Below are 22849 nucleotides of genomic sequence, written 5' to 3'. Positions count from 1 at the left end.
AAGAGCTGTCAAAACTTATAAATATTACGGCCCCAAAACATCACTAAATCTTCAAATAAATTTTTTAAAAACATAATATTTTTAAAATAAACTATAAATTATATGAAATAACTATTTTAAACAATAATTTAAATTTTTGAAAAAAATAATTTTATTTTCTAACGGGGCTAAAAATAAACTTACCTTGCTTTAAAGTATTTAAAAATAATAAACCTCTGGAAAAAATGTTTTAATTTTAATTAATTCACCACTTACCTTGTAAAAAGCAGGCCTTACGCCTGCTTTTTACAAGGTGTAACTTGAAGTGTAACTTGTAATGTATGTACCTTTAAGGGGGGAACTATTTTTCTACAGCTCATGTATACTGTAGTACCGGCAGTGACCACACCTGTATATAACGCTGAGTAATAATCTGTTGTTTCAGTTGCAGTTTGAACCACGTTGAGTAAACACCTGTTGTACCGTTCTCTGCAGTCCTTTTCTTATTATTACACGGACGTGACAGTGGCGACGAGCAAGTTCGAACCTACCTGCAACTCTGCATCACCTCCCAGGGATTCGCTCCTGGAGAACAGTGGAAGAAGGTCGAGTCCAGAAGCACGGGCGGCGACCACGGGCAACCGCCCAGTCATCCAGCGGAGATTTGAGCATCGCAGGGGAGGCTGTCGAGAGCCAGGCTTGGCTTTCCAGTCACGGTGGTACAGCGATACGGGCTGGCAACAGGTACTGTGCAGACCCTTCCCGGACAGCGACGGGCGAGAGCCCGACCGAGCGGCACAGAAAAAGGCCGAGCAGCGTCGACGGGGGAAGAGAGAGAGGGCAAAGCGCACAGGGTGCAGCCAGTGTTCAGGACCGAGCGGCGTCAATGGGGGAGAGAGGCGAGAGAGAGCAGAGCGCAGCCGGTGGTCAAGGGCCGAGCAGCGTCAACGGGGGAGAGAGGCGCGCAGGAAAACGCGAGGCGCTGCCATTGCCATGAGAACCGTAGAAAGTGGCGTTGGCAGCGCAGGAGCAGCGCACGAAACCCACAGGGCGTCGCCATTTGCCACGAGGACCGCCGAGAGCGGCGTTGGCAGCAGCGCGGGAGACGCCATTTTAAGCCGCAGCGGGGAAGAAAGGAAAGCGCGGGAGACGCCATTTTAAGCCAGTCTAACCACACCCAAAAATGCCGAAGAGTGGCAGTATCACAGCGTTCGACAATGAAGTCGAAGATTGGACGACATATGTCGAACGCATAGAAGTATACTGCAAGGCGAATGAAGTGCCAGATGACAAGAAAGCGCTGGTATTGTTGAATTCAATGGGTGCAAAAACGTATGGCTTACTACGAAACCTAGTAACCCCAGAGAAGCCAGTAGAAAAGGATTTTGAAAACATAGTGTAAATCCTACAGGACCACTTAAACCCCACACCGCTGCTGATAGCAGAAAGATTTAAGTTTCACAAAAGGAACCAGCATAAAGATGAAAGTAATGCTGAGTATTTCACGGAACTGCGCAAGCTATCAAAACACTGCCAGTTTGGAACGGGACTAGCAGATACTTTAAGGGACAAGTTTGTGTGTGGGCTTCAAAGTGAAGGAACCCAGAAACGGCTTCTATCAGAAAAGGATCTTACGCTGGACAAGGCTTTCAGCATTGCAGTATCACACGAAGCAGCAGCACGGGGCGCTGCAGAGATACAATGGAGACCGCAAGAATATGGCACAAATGAAATGTCATACGGAACAGTGAAGTGCTATCGCTGCAGCAGAACAACACACGACCATAATGATTGCTGGTTCAAGGACAAAGTGTGCAGACAGTGTGGAAAAGTAGGACACATAGCAAGAGTCTGCAGGTCGGGAAAGAAAACCAGCAGCAAGAAATCTCCACAGGAGAAGTACAAGAAGGTACATAAGGTGACAGAGAGTAGTTCAGACGAACAGAAGAGTGACACAGACTCCGGAAGCAAGTAGCTGGGTTGTCTGAAACTACATAATGTGATCAAAATGGAGGATCACCAAACTATCTGGGTCATGCTCAAGATAGCAGGAGTCCAAGTGAAAATGGAATTGGACACAGGATCAGCCCTAACAGTCATAAACCGAAGGGACTACAAGCAGCTATTCTCACATATACCCTTGAGAGATACAAAGATTGTCTTGAAGACGTACACGGGGCAAAAAGTCTACCCCAAAGGAAAAATAAGGGTGAACGTTATATATAACGGCAAGGAAACACCAAAAATGGACCTATATGTATTGCCAGATGGAGGACCACCACTACTAGGACGTGAATGGATCCGGAAAATACAGCTAGATTGGCATTCCATACAAGCACTGACTGTAGATGCCAAAAAGGATGACGACGTCACACCTGGACGACTGTCAAAAATGCTAACTGACGCACAAGAAGTGTTCCAGCAGGGACTCGGAACACTAAAAGGCATAACAGCGACGATCAAAATAGAGGAAAATGCAAGCCCAAAGCTTTTTAAGGCCAGACCGGTACCTTATGCGATCCGACCAGCCGACGAAGCAGAGCTGGAAGGTTTGGAACATTCAGGAGTACTGTCCAAAGTGGACTGGAGCGAGTGGGCTACACCCATCGTTCCTGTAATGAAGAGGTCATTGAGTAATACGCCTGGGGAACCAAAGAAGGTTCGCATCTGTGGGGACTTTAAGGTGACAGTGAACCCAGTCCTTCACACTGTACAATATCCGCTTCCGCGGATTGAAGATATTTTCGCCTCGCTATCTGGAGGGAAACGCTTCACGAAGATTGATCTGGCCCAGGCGTACCTGCAAATGGAGGTAGAAGAAGCCTCGAAACAGTACCTCACGATCAACACTCATAAAGGTCTCTACCAATACAACCGGCTGGTGTTCGGGGTAGCATCAGCTCCGGCTATTTGGCAAAGGGCAATGGAACAAGTCCTGCAAGGGATTCCAGGGACCCAGTGTTATTTGGACGACATCCTGGTCACGGGCGAAAATGACAGGTGATCACCTCGCCAACCTGGAGCAGGTGCTCGCTAGATTGAAGGAATATGGGCTCCGAGCTAATCGCCACAAATGCGAGTTTTTCCAGAAGCAGATCTCGTATTGTGGCCACGTTATTGATAAAGAGGGGTTACATAAGTCCCCTGAAAAGATTGAGGCAATAGTCAAGGCTCCAGCACCGGAAAATGTGTCACAACTGAGGTCGTTCCTCAGGCTGGTGAACTACTACCATAAGTTCTTGCCGAATTTCTCTACCGTACTACACCCACTGAACACCCTACTGCAAACGGGGGTACCATGGAAGTGGAGTGATGAATGTAAACGAGCTTTCCAGAACAGCAAAGCATTGATCACATCAAAAGAGGTGTTGGCTCATTTCAACCCAGCACTACCAATTCGGTTGGCGTGTGATGCATCGCCCTATGGCATTGGAGCGGTGCTGTCACACAAATTCCCGGATGGCTCGGAGAGGCCAGTAGCCTTTGTGTCTCGGTCACTAACCTCAGCCGAGCGTAACTACGCCCAGATTGACAGGGAGGCCCTCAGCCTAGTGTGGGGAGTGAAAAAGTTCAATCACTATCTGCACGGGCAGAAGTTCACCTTGCTGACTGACCACCAACCACTTGTCTCCATCTTTAATCCAAAGAAGGGCGTTCCGGTGATGACTGCGCAACGGCTACAAAGATGGTCCCTTTTTCTAGGGGCGCACCAATATGAAATCGAGTATAAGGGCACGAAACAGCATGGAAACGCTGATGGGCTATCACGCCTGCCACTGCCTACTGCGGAGGAAGCACCAGCAGTGGATCCTGTCGAAATATTTCATTCGACTATAATTGAATGCTTGCCAGTAACTAACGCTGGTATAGAGAAGGAGACCCGAAATGACCCGACACTGTCTCGGGTATATGATTTGACGGTGAAGGGATGGCCAGCACATGGCGACTCACTGTTGCCAGCATTCTGATCCAGAAGAGAACAGCTGTCAGTATGCCAGGGGACCTTGATGTGTGGATCCCGAGTGGTAATTCCACCCAAGTTAAGGGAGAGAGTGCTCAATGAGCTTCACGAAGGTCATCTGGGAGGGGTGAAAATGAAAAGCCTTGCTAGGGCTTATGTGTGGTGGCCGAGGATCGATCAGCAAATCGAGGACCTGACAAAGAGCTGCTCAGGATGCCAGAAGGTCCAAAATGCACCACCACATGCCCCTCTACACCCATGGGAGTGGCCCTCATCTCCATGGCAACGGGTGAATATTGATTTTGCTGGTCCATTCATGGACTCAATGTTTTTAATAGCCGTGGATGCGCACTCGAAATGGCCTGAGGTGATCAAAATGTCCTCCACCACCACGGAGAAAACTATTGCAGTCCTACGGACCATTTTTGCCAGGAACGGCTCGCCAGAGCAGATTTGCTCTGATAACGGACCACAGTTTGTGTCCGAAGAGTTTCGAAGATTTATGAAAAGGAATGGGGTAAGGCATTACACATCCGCCCCATATCATCCAGCCACAAATGGATTGGCTGAGAGATTCGTACAAACCTTTAAAAAAGCAGTAAAGGCCATGTGCGATGACGACATTCCACTGCAGCATAAGGTGGACAATTTCCTGTTAGCCTACAGAAATGCGACACATGCAGTCACCAACCAGGCCCCGGCCATGATGTTCTTTAACCGAAGGTTGAGATCTCGTCTGGATTTGCTCAGACCAAATGTACGAAGAGATGTTGAGAGTAAGCAATTCCAGCACATCAATGAGAAGCCGACAAGGAGCTTCAATGTAGGGCAACCAGTCTTGGCCCGCGACTACCGAACAGCGAAATGGCAACCAGGAACGATATGCACACGGCAGGGGCCACTAATGTACACAGTGGACGTTGGGGAGAGCATCGTGAGACGCCATGCTGACCAGATCCTAGAGTCACAGGAACGAGTCAACCCCATGCCTCGCCCATACGTACCTGGTGATGAACCCGACGTACAGGTAGCATCTACCCCAGAAACAGTAGCATCGGAAGCTGATGAACCAACCGACGACAGGGGGCCAGAATCGCCTCCGCACCAAGAGCAAGACACTCGGGAAAGGCGCTATCCAGAAAGGATCAGGAAGCCTCCGCAAAGGCTGAATTTATAAATAGACTATTTTCAGCTAATGTTGCATGTTAAAAGTGTTAATTGTAATTAGTTTGATATTTAATTGTTAAATGAGTGTTATGGTACTGTTAATCTAAAAGGGGAGGAATTGTAATGTATGTACCTTTAAGGGGGGGAACTATTTTTCTACAGCTCATGTATACTGTAAGTACCGGCAGTGACCACACCTGTATATAACGCTGAGTAGTAATCTGTTGTTTCAGTTGCAGTTTGAACCACGTTGAGTAAACACCTGTTGTACCGTTCTCTGCAGTCCTTTTCTTATTATTACACGGACGTAACATAACTTCTGGAGACTTACCCTCCCGGGAAAACCTGTAAAATAAACCTAAGTTCGGTGCGCACGCGCTGCCTCTCCCGTGCACGTGTACGACCTCTTAACCCCTGCTTTCAGGGGAACGGAAGTGCCGGTTTCCCGCGCATGCGCAGTGCATGCAGGAAACCGGCACTTCCATTGGGCCTACGGGTGAGTACCCCGTGCGTACTCACCCGTGGAGACCCGAATTTCTGGGCCAATAGGTTAAAAGCCTGTGGGTAAATCTTACAACCACATTATTCTACCATTGGTGTTAAACCTACTGAGTAGCTAATCTATATTCTAATAACTTAAGGATTACTGCATTAGTTAAATTGCAGCTCTTCTGTAAATTAAAATTGATAAAAATGCTACCTGCATATTGCATAATGATGTTGAACTAGACTATAACTCCCCTGGCTGGGGAGTCTAGAACCAGGGGTCACAGTCTCAGAATAAGGGGTCGGCCATTTAGGACTGAGATGAGGAGAAATTTCTTCACTCAGAGGGTGGTGAATCTTGGAATTTTCTACCCCAGAGGGCTGTGGAGGCTCAGTCATTGAGTATACTCAAGACAGAGATCGATAGATTTTTGAATATTAAAGGAATCAAGGGATATGGGGATAGTGCAAGAAAGTGGAGATAAGGTAGAAGATCAGCCATGATCTTATTGAATGGCGGAGCAGGCTCGAAGAGCCAAATGGCCTACTCCTGCTCCTATTTCTTATGTGCTTATGTTCTAACTCTTCTAAAAGCACTTTCTAACTCAATAAAATCAGAGAATACCATCTATCATATATTACACACAGTGAATGGTTGCAACATTCTAATGGGATTGCCATGTTCATGGAGTTGTGAGCATAATGTTATGCCACTTATGGTTACATGAAATCGATCAACTGAACTCAAACCTTTTTTAATCACAATAGCAAAATACTGCAGATGCTGGAAATCTGAAATAACAACAGAAAATGCCGGAAGCACTCAGCAGGCCAGGCAGCATCCATGGAGAGAGAAACAGAGTTAGCATCCCAGACCTGAAACGTTAACTCTGTTTCTCTCTCCACGGATGCTGCCTAGCCTTTGTAATCACTTCTCAGTGCCATACTTAACATTCACCACAAGGTGACACCATAGCAGTGCATTTACCAGAGAATTGGTAAAGGCCTTCCCATTATACCCACCCCTTGCTCCTGTTTTGCCAAGTAGCACGGGTTCTGTTCTTGCGACTGGCTTCACTTGCCAGCCCCTTCCGTTTAATGGCAGTATCGCCACCACTGCTGTGCCACTCTTCCCCCAGCATTTGTTAAATGGCTGCCCTGGCTGGTGGGCCAGTTTTCCTGCTGCTGCTGACAGCTTAGCACCCTCGCTCAACTGCTCACCAGCCGGCCTGGTCGGTCTTGCAGTACCGGGACCCCGTTTCTCACTGCTGCCACTCTCAATAGCGCTATGGTAACCAGAAGGAAAAGCCAGTTGTCTGTGCTGTTTCTTCCCCCTCTCCACCGATCATCGTTTAATTTTCTCTAGAGCAGTCACAATCTTTATTTAATTAATTTTCCCCCAGTGGGGCCCCGGATCTTTCTTTAAATAACGTTTCTAATGTATAAGAGAACTTGCAATTTTTTGACCCCAAATTTTGTTCGGTTTATGGGCACGATTTTCTCAAGTATTAAGTGGGAGGTGCTGTGGACAATAGCATTTGTCTGTTGGAAGAAAATAAGAAGTCTGGATATTCTGATCTTTAAATCGAGTCTGAGCCATTGCTGATGACGACAAACTGGTAACAGTCACTTCGTTTTTTTCTGCCAACAGACTCTGGTCACCGAGCAGCAACAGGCTGGCAACTGCTGGAGTTGAGCATTCCGAATCATTATACTGGGCGACTGGCTAAATAGCCACATCATCTGAACCAATTTCCCAAGATTCAATCGCACTGCAGGAATCCTCTTCCTTTTCATCTTTCCTTACTCTCTCTTTTCAGCAAAAAATAATGGCAATTAGTATAATTGCTAGTGTCCCGAACATGGTACAGCATCCAACAGAAACAAGGAACAGCAACACAATCAGAATCTTTGCAAAAAACTTTGGATGCCTCACAATGTGGAGTCCCAAGGGTCTGCAGACCACCTCTGTTAAATTACAGCATTCTACATATCAACTTTACTGAATGGATCCAATAAGCTAGCTCTGCGGTTCACTAATTGACAGCAGTATAAAATGGTATCAAGTTCACTCATTAGTGCACAAAGTTGTTAGAAAGTTCTGCCAAAATGTCTTACTGCATGAAGGCTACAGTGCTATTGCACATGTATAATTACCATCGCCATGGATGCTGAAATTCATTAATGTACCAATTTGACGAATTGCTGCCAATAATATAAAATACTGCACTGTCAACATGTTGCACTTCCATAGCGCTCCTCGCATACAGAAAGATGCCTCAGAGCATGATTACAGGGAGGAGGACTAACAACAGGAGGGCAAAAGGTAAAATAGAATATTTAAGGGGGGAGGAACCATGATTGAAGGGAAGGGATTTTAAGCTGCTTTTGAAAGCAAAGAAGATGGAAGGATTTAGGGAAATGGGGCAGGAACATTTTAACAAACATGTTGCTACTATACAAGTATTTGATTACATTTTCTTCCAATTATACACTTATAAAGCCATAATTTACAAAGTTACCCATACCTACACAGCAGCTCCTTCAATACATAAATGTCATACAGTTTTCAGGTACTGTAACATTTCTCTGTATAGTTATTGGTGCTCAAGATCTGCTTTTATCTACTGATACAAGATGATTATTTCCCTGTACATGAGCTTTTTAGGCATATTAAACAATAGCTGGCCAATCTTCAGGTTACCACTTATTTCACATGAGTGCAAGGAAACAGGACATCATTTTTTAAACTGTGAGAATAGTTAGGTCTAAAATATGTGTGTTGAGGGCATGAGATTTAACCTTTAGCTAATGCAATTTCACACGTCACATATGCGCATATATGTGAAATTGCATTTGCTAAAGGTTAAATAAGCAAACATCAATTTACCGGAGGTGAATATTAGAGCAGAAAATTGAAAGTGCAACTTTTGCCTGCATGCAAGTCCAAAATTTGGTATATTTATTGTTCAGCTATACTTGTTCCACAATACTGCAGGTATAAACTGCTAAACTAGAGGGGACAGTAAATCAAAACACCCAAGATACAGTAACTCGTGATTCAAAAATAAATACTTGAGGCTAATGCTGAATCCGGTTAGCTGGAATCTGTCACACTTTATTTGAAACTTTACTGGCAAAATGCAGTTATAATTTTTATAATCAAAGCCAATTAAAACATCATGGCCTAGAAATTCAGTACAGCCGGGCGGCCGCTAAAGTTTGCGCCCGGCACAACTTCGCGCCACCTTCGCTGATATTCAGTGGCATCGCCCCAAGAGGTTGCTGCTGCGCTAAAGCAGGCGATGCATGACTATCATTAGGCGCTAAGCCGGCGATCCGGGGCGCTAACACCGAGGACGGGCGCAGCGCAGGTGCGGCGAGTTGCTCAATGAAGGCAGACACGCTGGTGCCGGTCAGCTCTTAAAGGGGAAGGGTCGACTTGTTTGGCTGCCATGCCCTGCACACTGCAGCCCTGAAGCAAGGCCTGACCATTGCTGGTTCATCAGTTCTACGCCCTCAACCATGGGGAAGCCCGCTATTCTTCCAAAGCCGATTGCACGCTCTTGCTGCTTGTCCAGGGTCATGGGGAAGGAGATGTACTGACGTCTCCTTCTGAAAAGGGCATTGTTCACCTTGCGGATGCAGCAATGTACCGCGAACTGGGAGATGTTGGCAATGTCCCCAGTAGCGGATTGGAAGGAGCCAGTGGCATCGAAGTTGAGAGTCACCGTCACCTTCACTGCCACTGACAGAGACATCCTGCTCCTCAGCTGTGGCTGCAGATCTCTGCGAAGCAGGTGGCAGATCTCAGTGACCACCTCCCTTCTGAATCGCATCCTCCGAACACACTGCTCCTCAGACATGTTCAGATATGAGAACTGCTGGCGGTATACCCTGGGTGGGTAAGGCCTCCTGTGCCGACGCCTGTTGGCCAATCTCCGTCTGGCCATGACTGGCACTCTCTCATGGCGTCTCTGATCCCTTTGAATGCAATGCAGAAAGCCAACGTTTCCACCCATTGCAGCCCCCATTATATGTGGCGACTCAAGGCTATGGCACTGAAAGTGAAATCCAAGTGCAAAGCTCTGGTCTGAAGCCACAAGTACCTGTGCAAGCGCTGAGTCAAAGCAGAAAGCTCTCTGCCTTTGTCTCTCTCCAAATATCCGTCTCTCACACAGAGGGATTGGCACAAAATGGCTGCCACTTATACTGCAGGAGGAGTCCCCTTTAAATAGCACCCCCCGCGCCCCGCAGCGACTGGGAACCGTTCCCCTCTACCAGTCGCTGGGGGCGCCAGGCGCAAAGAAGGGCGGCGCCACTGAATTTCCGGTTCGGGGCGCACAAAGGGCGTTGCACGATGAAATGACGTCAGGATCTGCGCGCGCAGCTGAGCGCGCGCAAAGGCTTTGCGCCACCGCTAAATCTTCGCGCCGCCGCTAAATCTTTACTGAAGTTGGGGAGAGGCGCAGATCGCGCTGCGCCCGGCCGCTAGCCGCCTAGCGCTCCACATCTCCTCCTCCTAAAGCGCTGGCGGCTGGCGCAAACAACTGAATTTCTAGGCCCATATCTAATGTATATCACACAATCTATCCAACATGACAATATTGGACCAAAATGATCGTTCAGCAGATTCTGCAAGTTGACTACATTTGTACAAATTAAAAAAGCAACACAGTGTTTACAGTAGCATCTGTACAAGTTGTAAATGTTGCAATTGGTTCTGTTCAGATCAACTCAGGCTTGGCGGACATGCAAGGCTTTACATTTGTCAGTATCATTTTTTTTCACAAACTAAAACAATTGGTTTTACAATCAGCAATTTTAAATGCCAAGTATTAAGTGTAAAAACAGTCTTTGCTGTTCTAATTGAACTTACCGTCCCTACTTTAGATAGAACATAACAGTCACGCTCCACCAGGTATTCATGGCCCGTTTTAAATATTTTTATCATTTCAGGAATATTATGCCCAACAGAACCTGGGAAACAAAATTATAAAATACACAGAATAAGAATTCAGAGAATCAGTAACACAATTGCATTTGATCAACACGTGTGGGTAAAAAAAATTGCAAACTTGCTGCAATATTTTTAAATGGGAGAAATGTGTTACTGTAAGTTATTATACCACACAGTACTGCTGTGGACTGAATGTCAGTGCATTACTTCTGATATGGAAACTGTTTTTCACTCCTGAAATAGTACATGTGCTTCATATGATTCATGTATATGCCCAGCGAAAACAGTCTTCTAAATTGTAGTGATGTTAGAGGAACATTTAAAATTGCACTAATAGAATTGCTGATTCAGAATGAGTTCCACTAAGGGTTTTTGTTTAAGAAAACAATTTCATGGCAACTGGCTTATGCAGACATCACATCAAATAACACAGCAGCAAAATACATTATTTTGTTAATTCAATTTAATCCATTAATGCATCATTAACTTGAAAGGACTGCAGTAGGATTTATTTTTAACAAAATAAATAAAAGCACTGAAAGACAGCAAAACACAATTAGATTTAGAAAAGAACAGCTGATCCTAGCTGTTGGTCTGGGACCAAATTGCACTAAAAGCTACGGATTTTCTACAGTCTCAAAGTGCACTAATTTTGTGGTTAGCTGAATCGGTTTTTATTTTCCTCTCCTTCATTTGTTTGAAGATATTATTTTCAATGTCCTTTTTCATACAAAAAGAAACTTCCAACATTTGAAAATGTTCCTGTTTGCTTATAATAATGTAGCATTTGATTCTTGCCAATGGGTGACGCTGTACCTAATTTTGATTAAAGAGTAACATACTGTTGTAGTAGCTGATTTGAGCCACTTGGTGGTACTATGCTGAAACATCAATGTTATGCAGTGTACCAAAAATGGACGAAATCCTATACAGGACTGAAAACGAACATCTCTTTAACACACTGGAGAGTTTGAATGTCAAGCTGATTACTGCCAACAACGCTAAAACAGATTACATAGCCACTGGCCAGAACCCTTAGAGCATGAGAATACATTACAGCATTCTAACTCTCAAATATTGCTTGCGTTTTATTATATTTAAGCTCTGCAATTTCCTCCCTAAATCTCTCTGCCTCTCTCTCCACCTTTAAGTCACTCCTTAAAAACTACCTCTTTGACCAAGCTTTTGGTCACCTAGAAACATAGAAGATAGGAGCAGGAGTAGGCCATTCGGCCCCTCGAGCCTGCTCCGCCATTTAATGAGATCATGGCTGATCATCCAAACTCCGTACCCTGTCCCTGCCTTCTCCCCATATCCCTTGATCCCTTTAGCCTTAAGAAATATATCTAACTCCTTCTTGAATATATTTAATGAATTGGACGTAACTGCCTTCTGTGGTAGAGAATTCCACAGGTTCACCACTCTCTGGGTGAAGGAATTCCTCCTCATCTCTGTCCTAAATGGCTTACCCCTTATCCTTAAGACTGTGACCCCTGGTTCTGGACTCCCCGGCCATCGGGAATATCCTCCATGCATCTAGTCTGTCTAGTCCTGTTAGAATTTTATAAGTTTCAATGAGATCCCCTCTCATTCTTCTAAACTCCAGCGAGTATAAGCCCAATCGTCCCAATCTCTCCTCATACGTCATTCCTGCCATCCCAGGTATCAGTCTGGTGAATCTTCGCTGCGCTCCCTCCATGGCAAGAACATCCTTCCTCAGATAAGGCGACCAAAACTGCACACACTACTCCAGATGTGGTCTCACCAAGGCCCTGTACAACTGCAGCAAGACATCCTTGTACCTGTCCTTTGTCTAGCTCACTGTCAAATTTTGTTCAATAATCGCTCTTTTGAAGCACCTTGGGATGTTTTACGACATTAAAGGCGCTATATAAATACAAGTTGTTGTTACATGTATACGGAACTTTTGTCATTTTCTTGGAGCTTTTCCAATTCATTAAAGTTTCCATTACTACTGTAACAGCCACCAAATTCCCACTTGCAGCTCTACATGAGCAAAGCGGGTATTTGATAGTATTATATAACAAATCACAATCATAAGGACATCAGTTAACAGGGAACACTGCTCCAATTTATACAAGTGTCACTGACTTGATTTCAATATAAAAGTTTGCTGTAGCGCCACCAAGTGGTAAAGACCAGGTACAACAGCAACAGAATGCATTTAGGGTTAGGGTTACCATCCAGGATTTCTATTGTTGGCGCCTATCAAAAGATTGGGGTACATTTTCATCCTTACCCCAGACATAAAGCATAAAAAGGTGTTTAATAAGATGCTGCATAGGAGGCTTGTTTATAAAGTTAAGGCACATGGTGTTAAAGGGAATGTGGCAGCATGGTTAAGAAGTTGGTTAAAGGGCAGAAAACAAAGTAAAGCTTAATGGATCATTTTTGGACTGGAGGGATGTAAAGAGTGGTGTCCCCGAGGGGTCAGTATTGGAACCACTGCGTTTCCACATATATAAATAAATGATCTGAACTTGGCTTTGAGGGCACAACATCAAAAATTTCAGATGACACAAAAGTGGGGAGCATGGCTAACTGCGAAAAGGACTGCAAGTGACTTCAGGAGGACATAGACAAGTTGGGAGATTGGGCAGATTGATGTCAGTTGAACTTTAATGCTACATTTTGAAAGAAAGAAGAGAACTTACATTAAATGGTAAAACTTGAAAAGCAGTAGAGGAGCAGACACTTAGGGGTTCATATAGACAAATCGTTAAAAGTGGGAGACCAAGTTTATAAAGCTGTAAAAAGAGCATTTTGAATCCTAGGTTTTATAAACAGGCATTTAAATTACAAGAGCAAGAGGTAATGCTAAACCTATACTGGTTAGGCTAGTTAGAATATTGTGTCCAGTTTTGGGGAACTTACTTTAGGAAGGATGTCAAGGCCGTGGGGAGGGTACAAAAAAGATTCAGTAAGATGACACCTGGAGTGAGGAGGTTGTAATTATGAGGAGACACAGGAGAAACTAGTGCCCTTTGGATTAGAACAAAAATGGTTAAGAGGAGATCTAATAAAGGTGTCCAAATTATGATAAATTTTGATAAAGTAAACTGGGAAAGGCTATTTCCACTGGTTAGTGAGTCAATGACTAGAGGCTATACATTTTAGATCAGCACCAAAAGAATCAAGGGAGAAGTTAAGAGATTTTTATTATGCAAAGGGTTGTTAAGACATAGAATTTCCTACCAGAAACAGTGGGGGAAGCAGAATCCATAGTAAGTTTTAAAAGGGAACTGGATAAGAACATAAGAACATAAGAAATAGGAGCAGGAGTAGGCCAATTGGCCCCTCGAGCCTGCTCCACCATTCAATAAGATCATGGCTGATCTGATCCTAACCGCCAATCCACTATGACAGGACTATCTCCTGAATCTAACAGAATTAGACACACGAAATAGGAGCAGGATCAGGCTACACGGCCCCTGGGCCCGCTCCGCTACCCACAGGGCCATGACCGATCCGAACCTAGACTCATGTCCAAATTCCTGCCCGCTCCCCGTAACCCTTAATTCCCTTTACTTCTAGGAAACTGTCTATTTCTGTTTTAAATTTATGTAATGATGTAGCTTCTACAGCTTTTTGGGGCAGCATATTCCATGGACCTACCACCCTCTGAGTGAAGTAGTTCCTCCTCATCTCAGTTTTGAAAGAGCAGCCCCTTATTCTAAGACTATGCCCCCTAGTTCTAGTTTCACCCATCATCTGGAACATCCTCCCTGCATCCACCCGATCCAACCCCTTCATAATCTTATATGTTTCAATAAGATCGCCTCTCATTCTTCTGAACTCCAATGAGTAGAGTCCCAATCTACTCAACCTCTCCTCATATGTCCATCCCCTCATCCCCGGGATCAACCGAGTGAACCTTCTTTGTACTGACTCGAGAGCAAGTATGTCCTTTCTTAAGTATGGACACCAAAACTGTATGCAGTATTCCAGGTGCGGTCTCACCAATACCTTGTACAACTGAAGCAATACCTCCCTATTTTTATATTCTATCCCCCTAGCAATGAAAGCCAACATTCCATTGGCCTTCTTAATCACTTGCTGCACCTGCATACTAACCTTTTGAGTTTCGTGCACCAGGACCCCCAGATCCCTTTGTACTTCAGTACTTTCCAGTTTCTTGCCATTAAGATAATAACTTGCTCTATGATTTTTCCTGCCAAAGTGCATAACCTCACACTTTCCAGTATTGTATTCCATCTGCCAAATCTCTGCCCACTTACTTAGCCTGTCTATGTCCCCTTGCAGGTTTTTTATGTCCTCCTCATTCACTACTTTCCCTCCCATCTTAGTATCATCTGCAAACTTTGATGTGTTACACTCAGTCCCCTCCTCCAAATCGTTAATATAGATTGTAAAGAGTTGGGGACCCAGCACTGACCCCTGCGGAACACCACTGGTTGCTGATTGCCAGTCTGAGAATGAACCATTTATCCCAACTCTCTGCCTTCTGTTAGATAGCCAATCCTCTATCCATGCCAGAATATTACCCCCAATCCCGTGATTTTTTATCTTAAGCAATAATCTTTTGTGTGGCACCTTGTCAAATGCCTTTTGGAAGTCTAAATACACTACGTCCACTGGTTCACCTTTATCCACCCTATATGTTACTTCCTCAAAGAACTCCAGCAAATTTGTCAAACATGACTTCCCCTTCATAAAACCATGCTGACTTTGTCTTATTAAATTATGATTATCCAAATGTCCTGTTACTGTCTCCTTAATAATGGACTCCAAAATTTTACCTACCACAGATGTTAGGCTAACCGGTCTATAGTTTCCAGCCTTCTGTCTACTGCCCTTTTTAAATAAGGGTGTTACATTAGCAGTTTTCCAGTCTGCCGGGACCTTTGCTGAGTCCAGGGAGTTTTGGAAGATTATTACCAATGCATCCACAATCCCTACTGCCACTTCCCTCAAGACCCTAGGATGTAAGCCATCAGGTCCAGGTGATTTATCCGCCTTGAGTCCCATTATTTTACCGAGTACCACTTCCTTAGTGATTTTGATCGTGTTTATCTCCTCCCTCCCTATAGCCCCCTGCTTGTCCAGTGTTGGGATATTCTTGGTGTCCTCTACTGTAAAGACTGATACAAAATATTCATTCAGTGTTTTTGCCATCTCCATATTTCCCACCATTAATTTCCCGGTCTCATCCTCTAAGGGACCAACATTTACTTTAGCCACCCTTTTTCTTTTTATATAACTATAAAAACTCTTACTATCTGTCTTTATATTTTTTGCTAATTTACTTTCATAATCTATCTTCCCTTTCTTAATCAATCTTTTTGTTATTTTTTGCTGTCTTTTAAAGTTTTCCCAATCCTCTATCCTCCCACTAGATTTGACTACCTTATATGCCCTTGTTTTTAGTCGAATACGATCCTTAATTTCTTTACTTAGTCACAGATGGCTGTCTTTTCTTTTACACCCTTTTTTTCTCAGTGGAATACACTTTTTTTGGAAGTTGTAAAATAACTCCTTAAATGTACACCACTGATCATGTATCGTCTTACCCTTTAATCTATTTTCCCAATCCACTTTACTCAATTCCGCTCTCATACCTTCATAGTCTCCTTTATTCAAGCTTAGCACGCTTGTTTGAGATACAACCTCCTCACCCTCTAATTGAATATGGAATTCAACCATGTTATGGTCACTCATTCCAAGGGGATCCTTTACTAGGACATTTTTAATTAATCCTGTCTCGTTACACAGGACCAGATCTAAGGTTGCTTGCCCCCTGGTCGGTTCAGTTACATACTGCTCAAGAAACTCATCCCTAATACACTCGATGAACTCATCCTCAAGGCAGCCCTGCCCAATTTGATTTGTCCAATTAATATGATAGTTAAAATCTCCCATAATTATAGATGTTCCCTTATTACAAGCCTCAACTATTTCCTGATTGATACTCCGTCCAACCGAGTTGCGACTGTTCGGAGGCCTATCGACTACGCCCACTAGTGTTTTTTCCCCTTATTATTCCTTATCTCCACCCAAACTGTTTCATTATCCTGATCTTTTGACCCAATATCATTTCTCTGTATTACAGTGATTCCTTCCTTTATTAACATAGCCACCCCACCTCCCCTTCCTTCCTGCCTGTCCTTCCTGATTGTTAAATAACCTGGTATGTTTAATTCCCAGGCATTGTCACCCTGCAGCCATGTTTCCGTAATGGCCACAAGATCATACCCATATGTAGCTATTTGTGCCTTTAACTCGTCTATTTTGTTACGAATGCTACGTGCATTCAGATAGAGAACTTTCAAATGTGTTTTGTGACACTTAGTTCCTGCTTTTGCCCTTTTTATTACTTTACCTTTTACTCCATACCTTCTGCCCCTTCCTGACACGCTCTGGTTTTTAATTTCCCCACTGCTACCTAAGTCTATGACCTTCTCTGTTGTCATTTTTATTATTTGTTCTCTAGGAAGCTCCCCCCCACTAGTTAGTTTAAAGCCCTCTCTACAGACAAAAATATTTGAAAAAAAAATTAATAGGTTGTGGGGAAAGAACAAGGGAATGGGGCAGCTCCGTCAGAGAGTGGCACCGCACGATGGGCAGAATTGCTCCTTCTTTGACTATAATTAAGTGGGATAAAGAATGAAACTATTTTCTATAATGTGAATGAGTATTAAACCCCTATTTTTGCAATCATTCAATTTCCTAGCTAGCCTCCCATGCTCCACCCTTTGTAAACTTCAGCTCATCCAAAGCGCTGCTGCCCACATGCTATCCTGCGCTAAGTCCTGCTCACACATCACTCCTGCGCTGATCTACACTGGCTTTCGCATCCCAACACCTCCAATTTAAAACTCCCAACCTAGCAGTTAGATCTCTTCATGACATGGGGGTGGAGGGTGGCACCTGTGAAGCCATATTCTATGAGTCTGCACCTTCAGGAGAGGGTAGAAAATTGGGGGAAAAAATTGTTTATTTTGCCAAATCAAATCTATCCAGGGTCTAAAACACCAAAACCTATAATGCAAGCCTGATAATTTTGCTACCTAAAAACAGCATGACTGCAGCACCTTACTTTATAGTGTGAATTAAGTGTATGATTTTGTTTCAACCTTAACGGCCATTATAAAAATATAGAAAATAATTTGTGTACAATTAAATGGAAACGATTTGAAAAATGTTTGAATATGAAAAATATCAAGGTAGCTGATCGACCTTATGAGTTACAGATTACAGTAAATACAGCACCTTAAAACCAGCAGCGTCACAGCATAATCAACTGCTTTTTGAATGTTATAGCCCCGATTAAAAAAAACATGTTAATGCCAATGAAAGTTACTAACACGACTAAGGCAGAATTCTATTTTAAATGAGGGTTTCCCTAAGCTTGGTGAGCATTTTCATACTCCAAAGCTCTTTTGTTTATGGGTCCAACCACTGGTTAGAATGCTGAAACTAGGGGCTGGATTTTGTCAATGGGGAACTTTTGGAGGCGGGACTCCCACTTGTGGGGTTTTAGTCCCGCCTCCATCGACTTGTGGCCAACCCACGCTATTTCCCCTTGATTGACCTTGTTAAGCGGGCTTAGCAGGCCAATTATGGGAAAGCTGGTTACAGGTGACGTCAGTGAGTGACGTTTCAGCTGTCAAGAGCTTTTGACAGATGAATTGTCATCGTTTGACAGTTCTGTGAAGCTGTCAAACACTGACAATCTGTCTTCTAAGTTGAGTCTTTACTCAAGACTCAATTAGAAAGCCTTCCTGAGCAGAAAGCAGAAGGCTGCAGCTTTTGATAGTTCAGCGGCCATTCTGCTTTCTGTGCCGGTGAGCTGAGGGACTCCCGAGACCTGAAGGGAGGAAGCCTGCAGGAAGAAGTACAGGTAAATAAAACTTATTAAAACACTTTACACACACCTCACACACTTACCTCTGCACACATCGCTCACCTGCACATCTCGGCCCCTCCAACCCTGCAGACCCAGGGCTCGCCTCGCTGACCCTGGCAAGGTTCGGAGCCGTAGGGAAGCCCACACTTCAGGGCTGAAAATAGGGATTCTCAAAAAAACTGCCTGTTAACTACCTGTTAACAGGCAGGTAATTGGCACTAATCCCCTTCCCGTCTCGGGGAGGCGGCTCCCAGTGCGGGTCGGGTACCCGCCTCCTGGGAAGATGGCACGGAGGCGGGTTGGGGGCGGGATGAGTACCCGCCCCCAGATTCTGCCATTTTCCCGGCAGTCCCGCCTCCAAACCCACCTCCACAGGGCTGGCAAAATCTCCCCCAGTCTCAATTGCAATAAGAAGCCTAATATGTCTCTTCAAGCAAGCGTCATTCAGTAATCTACTTGGTCTTTTTTGGTTTCTGTAGGGAAGCACTAATAATGGATAGTTCCATATTATAATTCCACTGGAGAGTTTATATTTTCTCACTTTTTCCTCCTCAAACATGAGTATATAACTCTGGCCATTATTTCCTTACCCCGTTTGCTTTTAGGAAACTTTTTCCTTAGCTTGTTCTTGAGAGGCAGCAGTTTTGATACCATGTCAGGAACAGACACATAGAAATCTGCTTGAATTTCATCATCCAAGATCTGAAAATGAAACAAAGTGTTTGTAAGCTTTCAATGATGGACAATAAAGTACTTAGAGCATAAGAACATAAGAAATAGGAGCAGGAGTAGGCCATTCAGCCCTTCAAGTCTGCTCCGCCATTTAATAAGATCATGGCTGATCATCTACCTCAACTCCACCTTCTCGCACTATCCCCATATCCCTTGGTTCCCTTAATATCCAAAAATCTATCGATCTCTGTCTTGAATATACTCAATGACTGAGCGTCCACAGCCCTCTGGGGTAGAGAATTCCAAAGATTCACAACCCTCTGAGTGAAGAAATTTCTCCTCTACCCTGTCAAGCCGCTTAAGAATTTTGTATGTTTCAATGAGATCACCTCTCATTCTTCTAAACTCTAGTGTATATAGGCCTAGTCTACTCAATCTCTCCTCATAGGACAGTCCCCCCATCCCAGGAATTAGTCTAGTGAACCTTCGTTGCACTCCCCCTAAGGCAAGTGGTTCAAGAAGGCGGCTCACCACCTCCTTCTCAAGGGCAATTAGGGATGGGCAATAAATGCTGGCCTTGCCAGAGATGCCCGCATCCCGTGAACAAAGAAAAAGTACATCCTTACTTAGTTAAGGAGACCAAAACTGTGCACAGTACTTCAGATGTGGTCACACCTAAGCCCTGTACAATTGTCGTAAGACTTCTTGGGGAAAAAATTAGGTTGCGCCCCCTTTGGGGCATTAACTTCGCCGGGGCGCTACCTTTAGCACCCCAAAAAAATTAGCGCCCCCGCAGCTGAAATTCACCGGTAGTGCACCAAGAGGGAGGCGGGGCGCTACTTGAAGCGGCCCACCGCCCTCTTGGGGCGCTGCAAGTGAACTGCAGGCCTTCCTCCCCTGTTTAAAGGGGAGGGGCCTAGCGCAGCATGACCCAGGGCCCAGCACAGCGCGACCCGGGGCACAGCACGACCCGGGGCACAGCACAGCATGACCCGGGGCACAGCACGACCCGGGACACGGCACGACCCGGGGCACAGCACAGCGCGGCCCGGGGCACAGCACGACCCGGGGCACAGCACAGCGCGGCCCGGGGCACAGCACGACCCGGGGCACAGCACAGTGCGACCCGGGGCACAGCACGACCCGGGACACAGCACGACCCGGGGCACAGCACAGCACGACCCGGGGCACAGCACAACGCGGCCCGGGGCACAGCACGACCCGGGGCACAGCACAGCGCGGCCCGGGGCACAGCACGACCCGGGGCACAGCACAGCGCGGCCCGGGGCACAGCACAGCACGGCCCGGGGCACAGCGCGACCCGGGGCACAGCACAGCGCAGCCCGGGGCCCAGCTGAGCCACCAGGGATCGGAGTGCCGGCAAAAAGACCTGGCACTCAAGAGAAGTGCCGGGCTCATGGAGCGCAGCCGGCACTCAGGAGGCCGGGGACGGCAACGGGGCCAGGTGCTGGCAGGTGGCCAGCAACAAAAATGGCCACCCGGCACCTCCCCAGCCGCAGGTAGGCCCCCTGACCCTGTCGGACATAGCGTCCGGCGGTAAGTCAGGGGGCGCTACCGAAGATAGCGGCCGGGGCGTGAGCGGGGCACTGGGCGTCAGCGGGGCACTGCGCACGGCGATGACATCATCGGCGGTGGCACAGTGCCGCGGGGCACCAGCGGTTACCACCGCCGCTAACCTCCCGCTAATTTTGCGGGAGGCATTGGCGGCGTCGCGTCCAGGCGCTAGTTGCTTTGCGCCCCATTAGCGCCCTCTTAGGGAGATTGTAACTAGCGGAATAGATAAGGGGGAGCCAGTGGATGTAGTGTATTTGGATTTTCAAAAAGGATTCGATAAGGTGCCACACGAGGGCTCATGGGATATGGGGTAATCTATTAGCATGGATTGAGGATTGGTAAATGGACAGAAAACAGAGAGTAGGAATAAACGGGTGCTAACGGGAGGCGCAAAGCAACTGGATTTTTAGGCCCTTTACTCTTATACTACAATCCTTTTGTAATAAAGGCTAACATACCATTTGCTTTCCTAATTGCTTGCTGTACCTGCATATTCATTTTCTGTGATTCCTGTACAAGGACATCCAGGTCCCTCTGAAGACCAACATTTCCCAATCTCTCACCATTTAAAAAATATTTTGCTTTTCTGTTTTTCCTACCAAAGTGGGTAACTTCACATTTCCCCACATTATATTCCATCTGCCATGTTCTTGCCCACTCGCTTAACCTTTGCATATTCCTTTTCAGCCTCTTTGTGTCCTCCGCACAACTTACTTTCCCACCTAGCTTTGTATTGTCAGCAAACTTGGATACATTATACTCGGTCCCCTCATCTAAGTCATTGATGTAGATTGTAAATAGCTGAGGCCCAAGCACTGATCCTTGCGGTACCCCACTAGTTACAGCCTGCCAACCCGAAAGTTACCCGTTTATTCCTACTCTCTGTTTTCTGTCCATTAACCAATCCTCAATCCATGCTAATAGATTACCCCTAATCCCATGAGCCCTCGTGTGGCACCTTATCAAATCCTTTTTGAAAATCCAAATACACTACATCCACTGGCTCCCCCTTATCTATTCTGCTAGTTACAATCTCAAAAAACTCTAACCGATTTGTCAAACACGATTTCCCTTTCTTAAATCCATGTTGACTCTGCCCAAAAAGAAAGAAAAAAGAAAATTTCAAATCTCCAAAATTAGTTTAAAAGAAAATTAAAAAACTCAACTTGAAAACAGAATAAAACATATTGTATGCATAGAATAATACTGTCAATTGATGAAACAGATCTAGTGAAAATTAACACTTCAACCTTACGCACACCAACTCATTGCTTACTCCATACTGTATATAAAAATAGCAACACAGTATATGGATATTAAGGGAATCAAGGGATATGGGGATTGTGCAGGAAAGTGGAGATGAGGTAGAAGATCAGCCATGATCTTATTGAATGGCGGAGCAGGCTCGAGGGGCCGAATGGCCTACTCCTGCTCCTATTTCTTATGTTCTTATGTATATACACATTGTACCGTGGCAGCATTTGAAACATTTTAATTGGACAGACGTTTCGTTTAATAACATGTAACTATAATGAAGGATGCAGAGATTTTTGGCTGTCCTTCATGCTCTCAATAAAACAAAATTAGACACATCAAACTTTATCTTAATTCATCCTCAAAGTCAAGACTGAAGATGGTCTTATATTCCAAGGATTTAATTAAAAATGCATTTATCCACTTTTCAGTTTCCTTATGTAAATTGCTTGACCTTTAGATCCATTCCGAAGGGAGAATTACATAGAATATACAGTACAGAAACAGGCCATTCGGTCCAACCATTCCATGCCGGCATTTATGCTCCACTCAAACCTCCTCCAATCCGTCCTCATCTAACTCTATTAGCATAACCCTCTATTCCCTTCTCCCTCATATGCTCATCATGCTTCCCCTTAAATGCATCGGCCCGAATTTTCTGGGGTCCGTGCAGGCGCGATCAGAGGCGGGTTGGGTGGGAAATTTGAAATAAGTTGGAGCGGATTGGGAACCCGCCGTCATCCCGACCCACGCGCCTTTCCCTCAGGCGCGTTTGCCGGTATGACAGCGACCCAAACCGCAGAGGTGGGCGACCTAATTTAAATGATTATGACCTTGTTGCCAGATGCTTAAGTTCCTTTTTTAGCCTACCTTTCAAATTTCACTGCATGACCACGGGATTCACGCA

At 45.2% G+C, this 22849-nt stretch overlaps 1 protein-coding gene across 7 annotated transcripts in view; it reads right to left on the bottom strand.

Annotated features, from left to right (window-relative positions):
• The window catches only part of mrpl1 (mitochondrial ribosomal protein L1), a 141200-nt gene that overhangs the window by 36213 nt on the left and 82138 nt on the right, over positions 1–22849 (bottom strand). For 5 of the 7 annotated variants that reach the window (XM_085963220.1, XM_085963193.1, XM_085963189.1 and 2 more), the window contains 2 exons: positions 19032–19143; positions 10473–10573 (listed from right to left, as the gene is read on the bottom strand). In XM_085963220.1, coding sequence (XP_085819346.1) covers positions 10473–10573; positions 19032–19143 — 213 coding nt within the window. The remainder of the gene's footprint in view (positions 1–10472; positions 10574–19031; positions 19144–22849) is intronic. The other 2 variants (XM_085963192.1, XM_085963213.1) reach the window with 1 other exon arrangement.

Source organism: Somniosus microcephalus, chromosome 2 (assembly GCF_052327205.1).
Source record: "Somniosus microcephalus isolate GS21.2 chromosome 2, FLI_Smic_1.0, whole genome shotgun sequence".
Lineage (NCBI taxonomy): Eukaryota > Metazoa > Chordata > Chondrichthyes > Squaliformes > Somniosidae > Somniosus > Somniosus microcephalus.
Note: the sequence above shows the minus strand (reverse complement) of the source record. Positions and strands in the feature narration are given on the sequence as shown.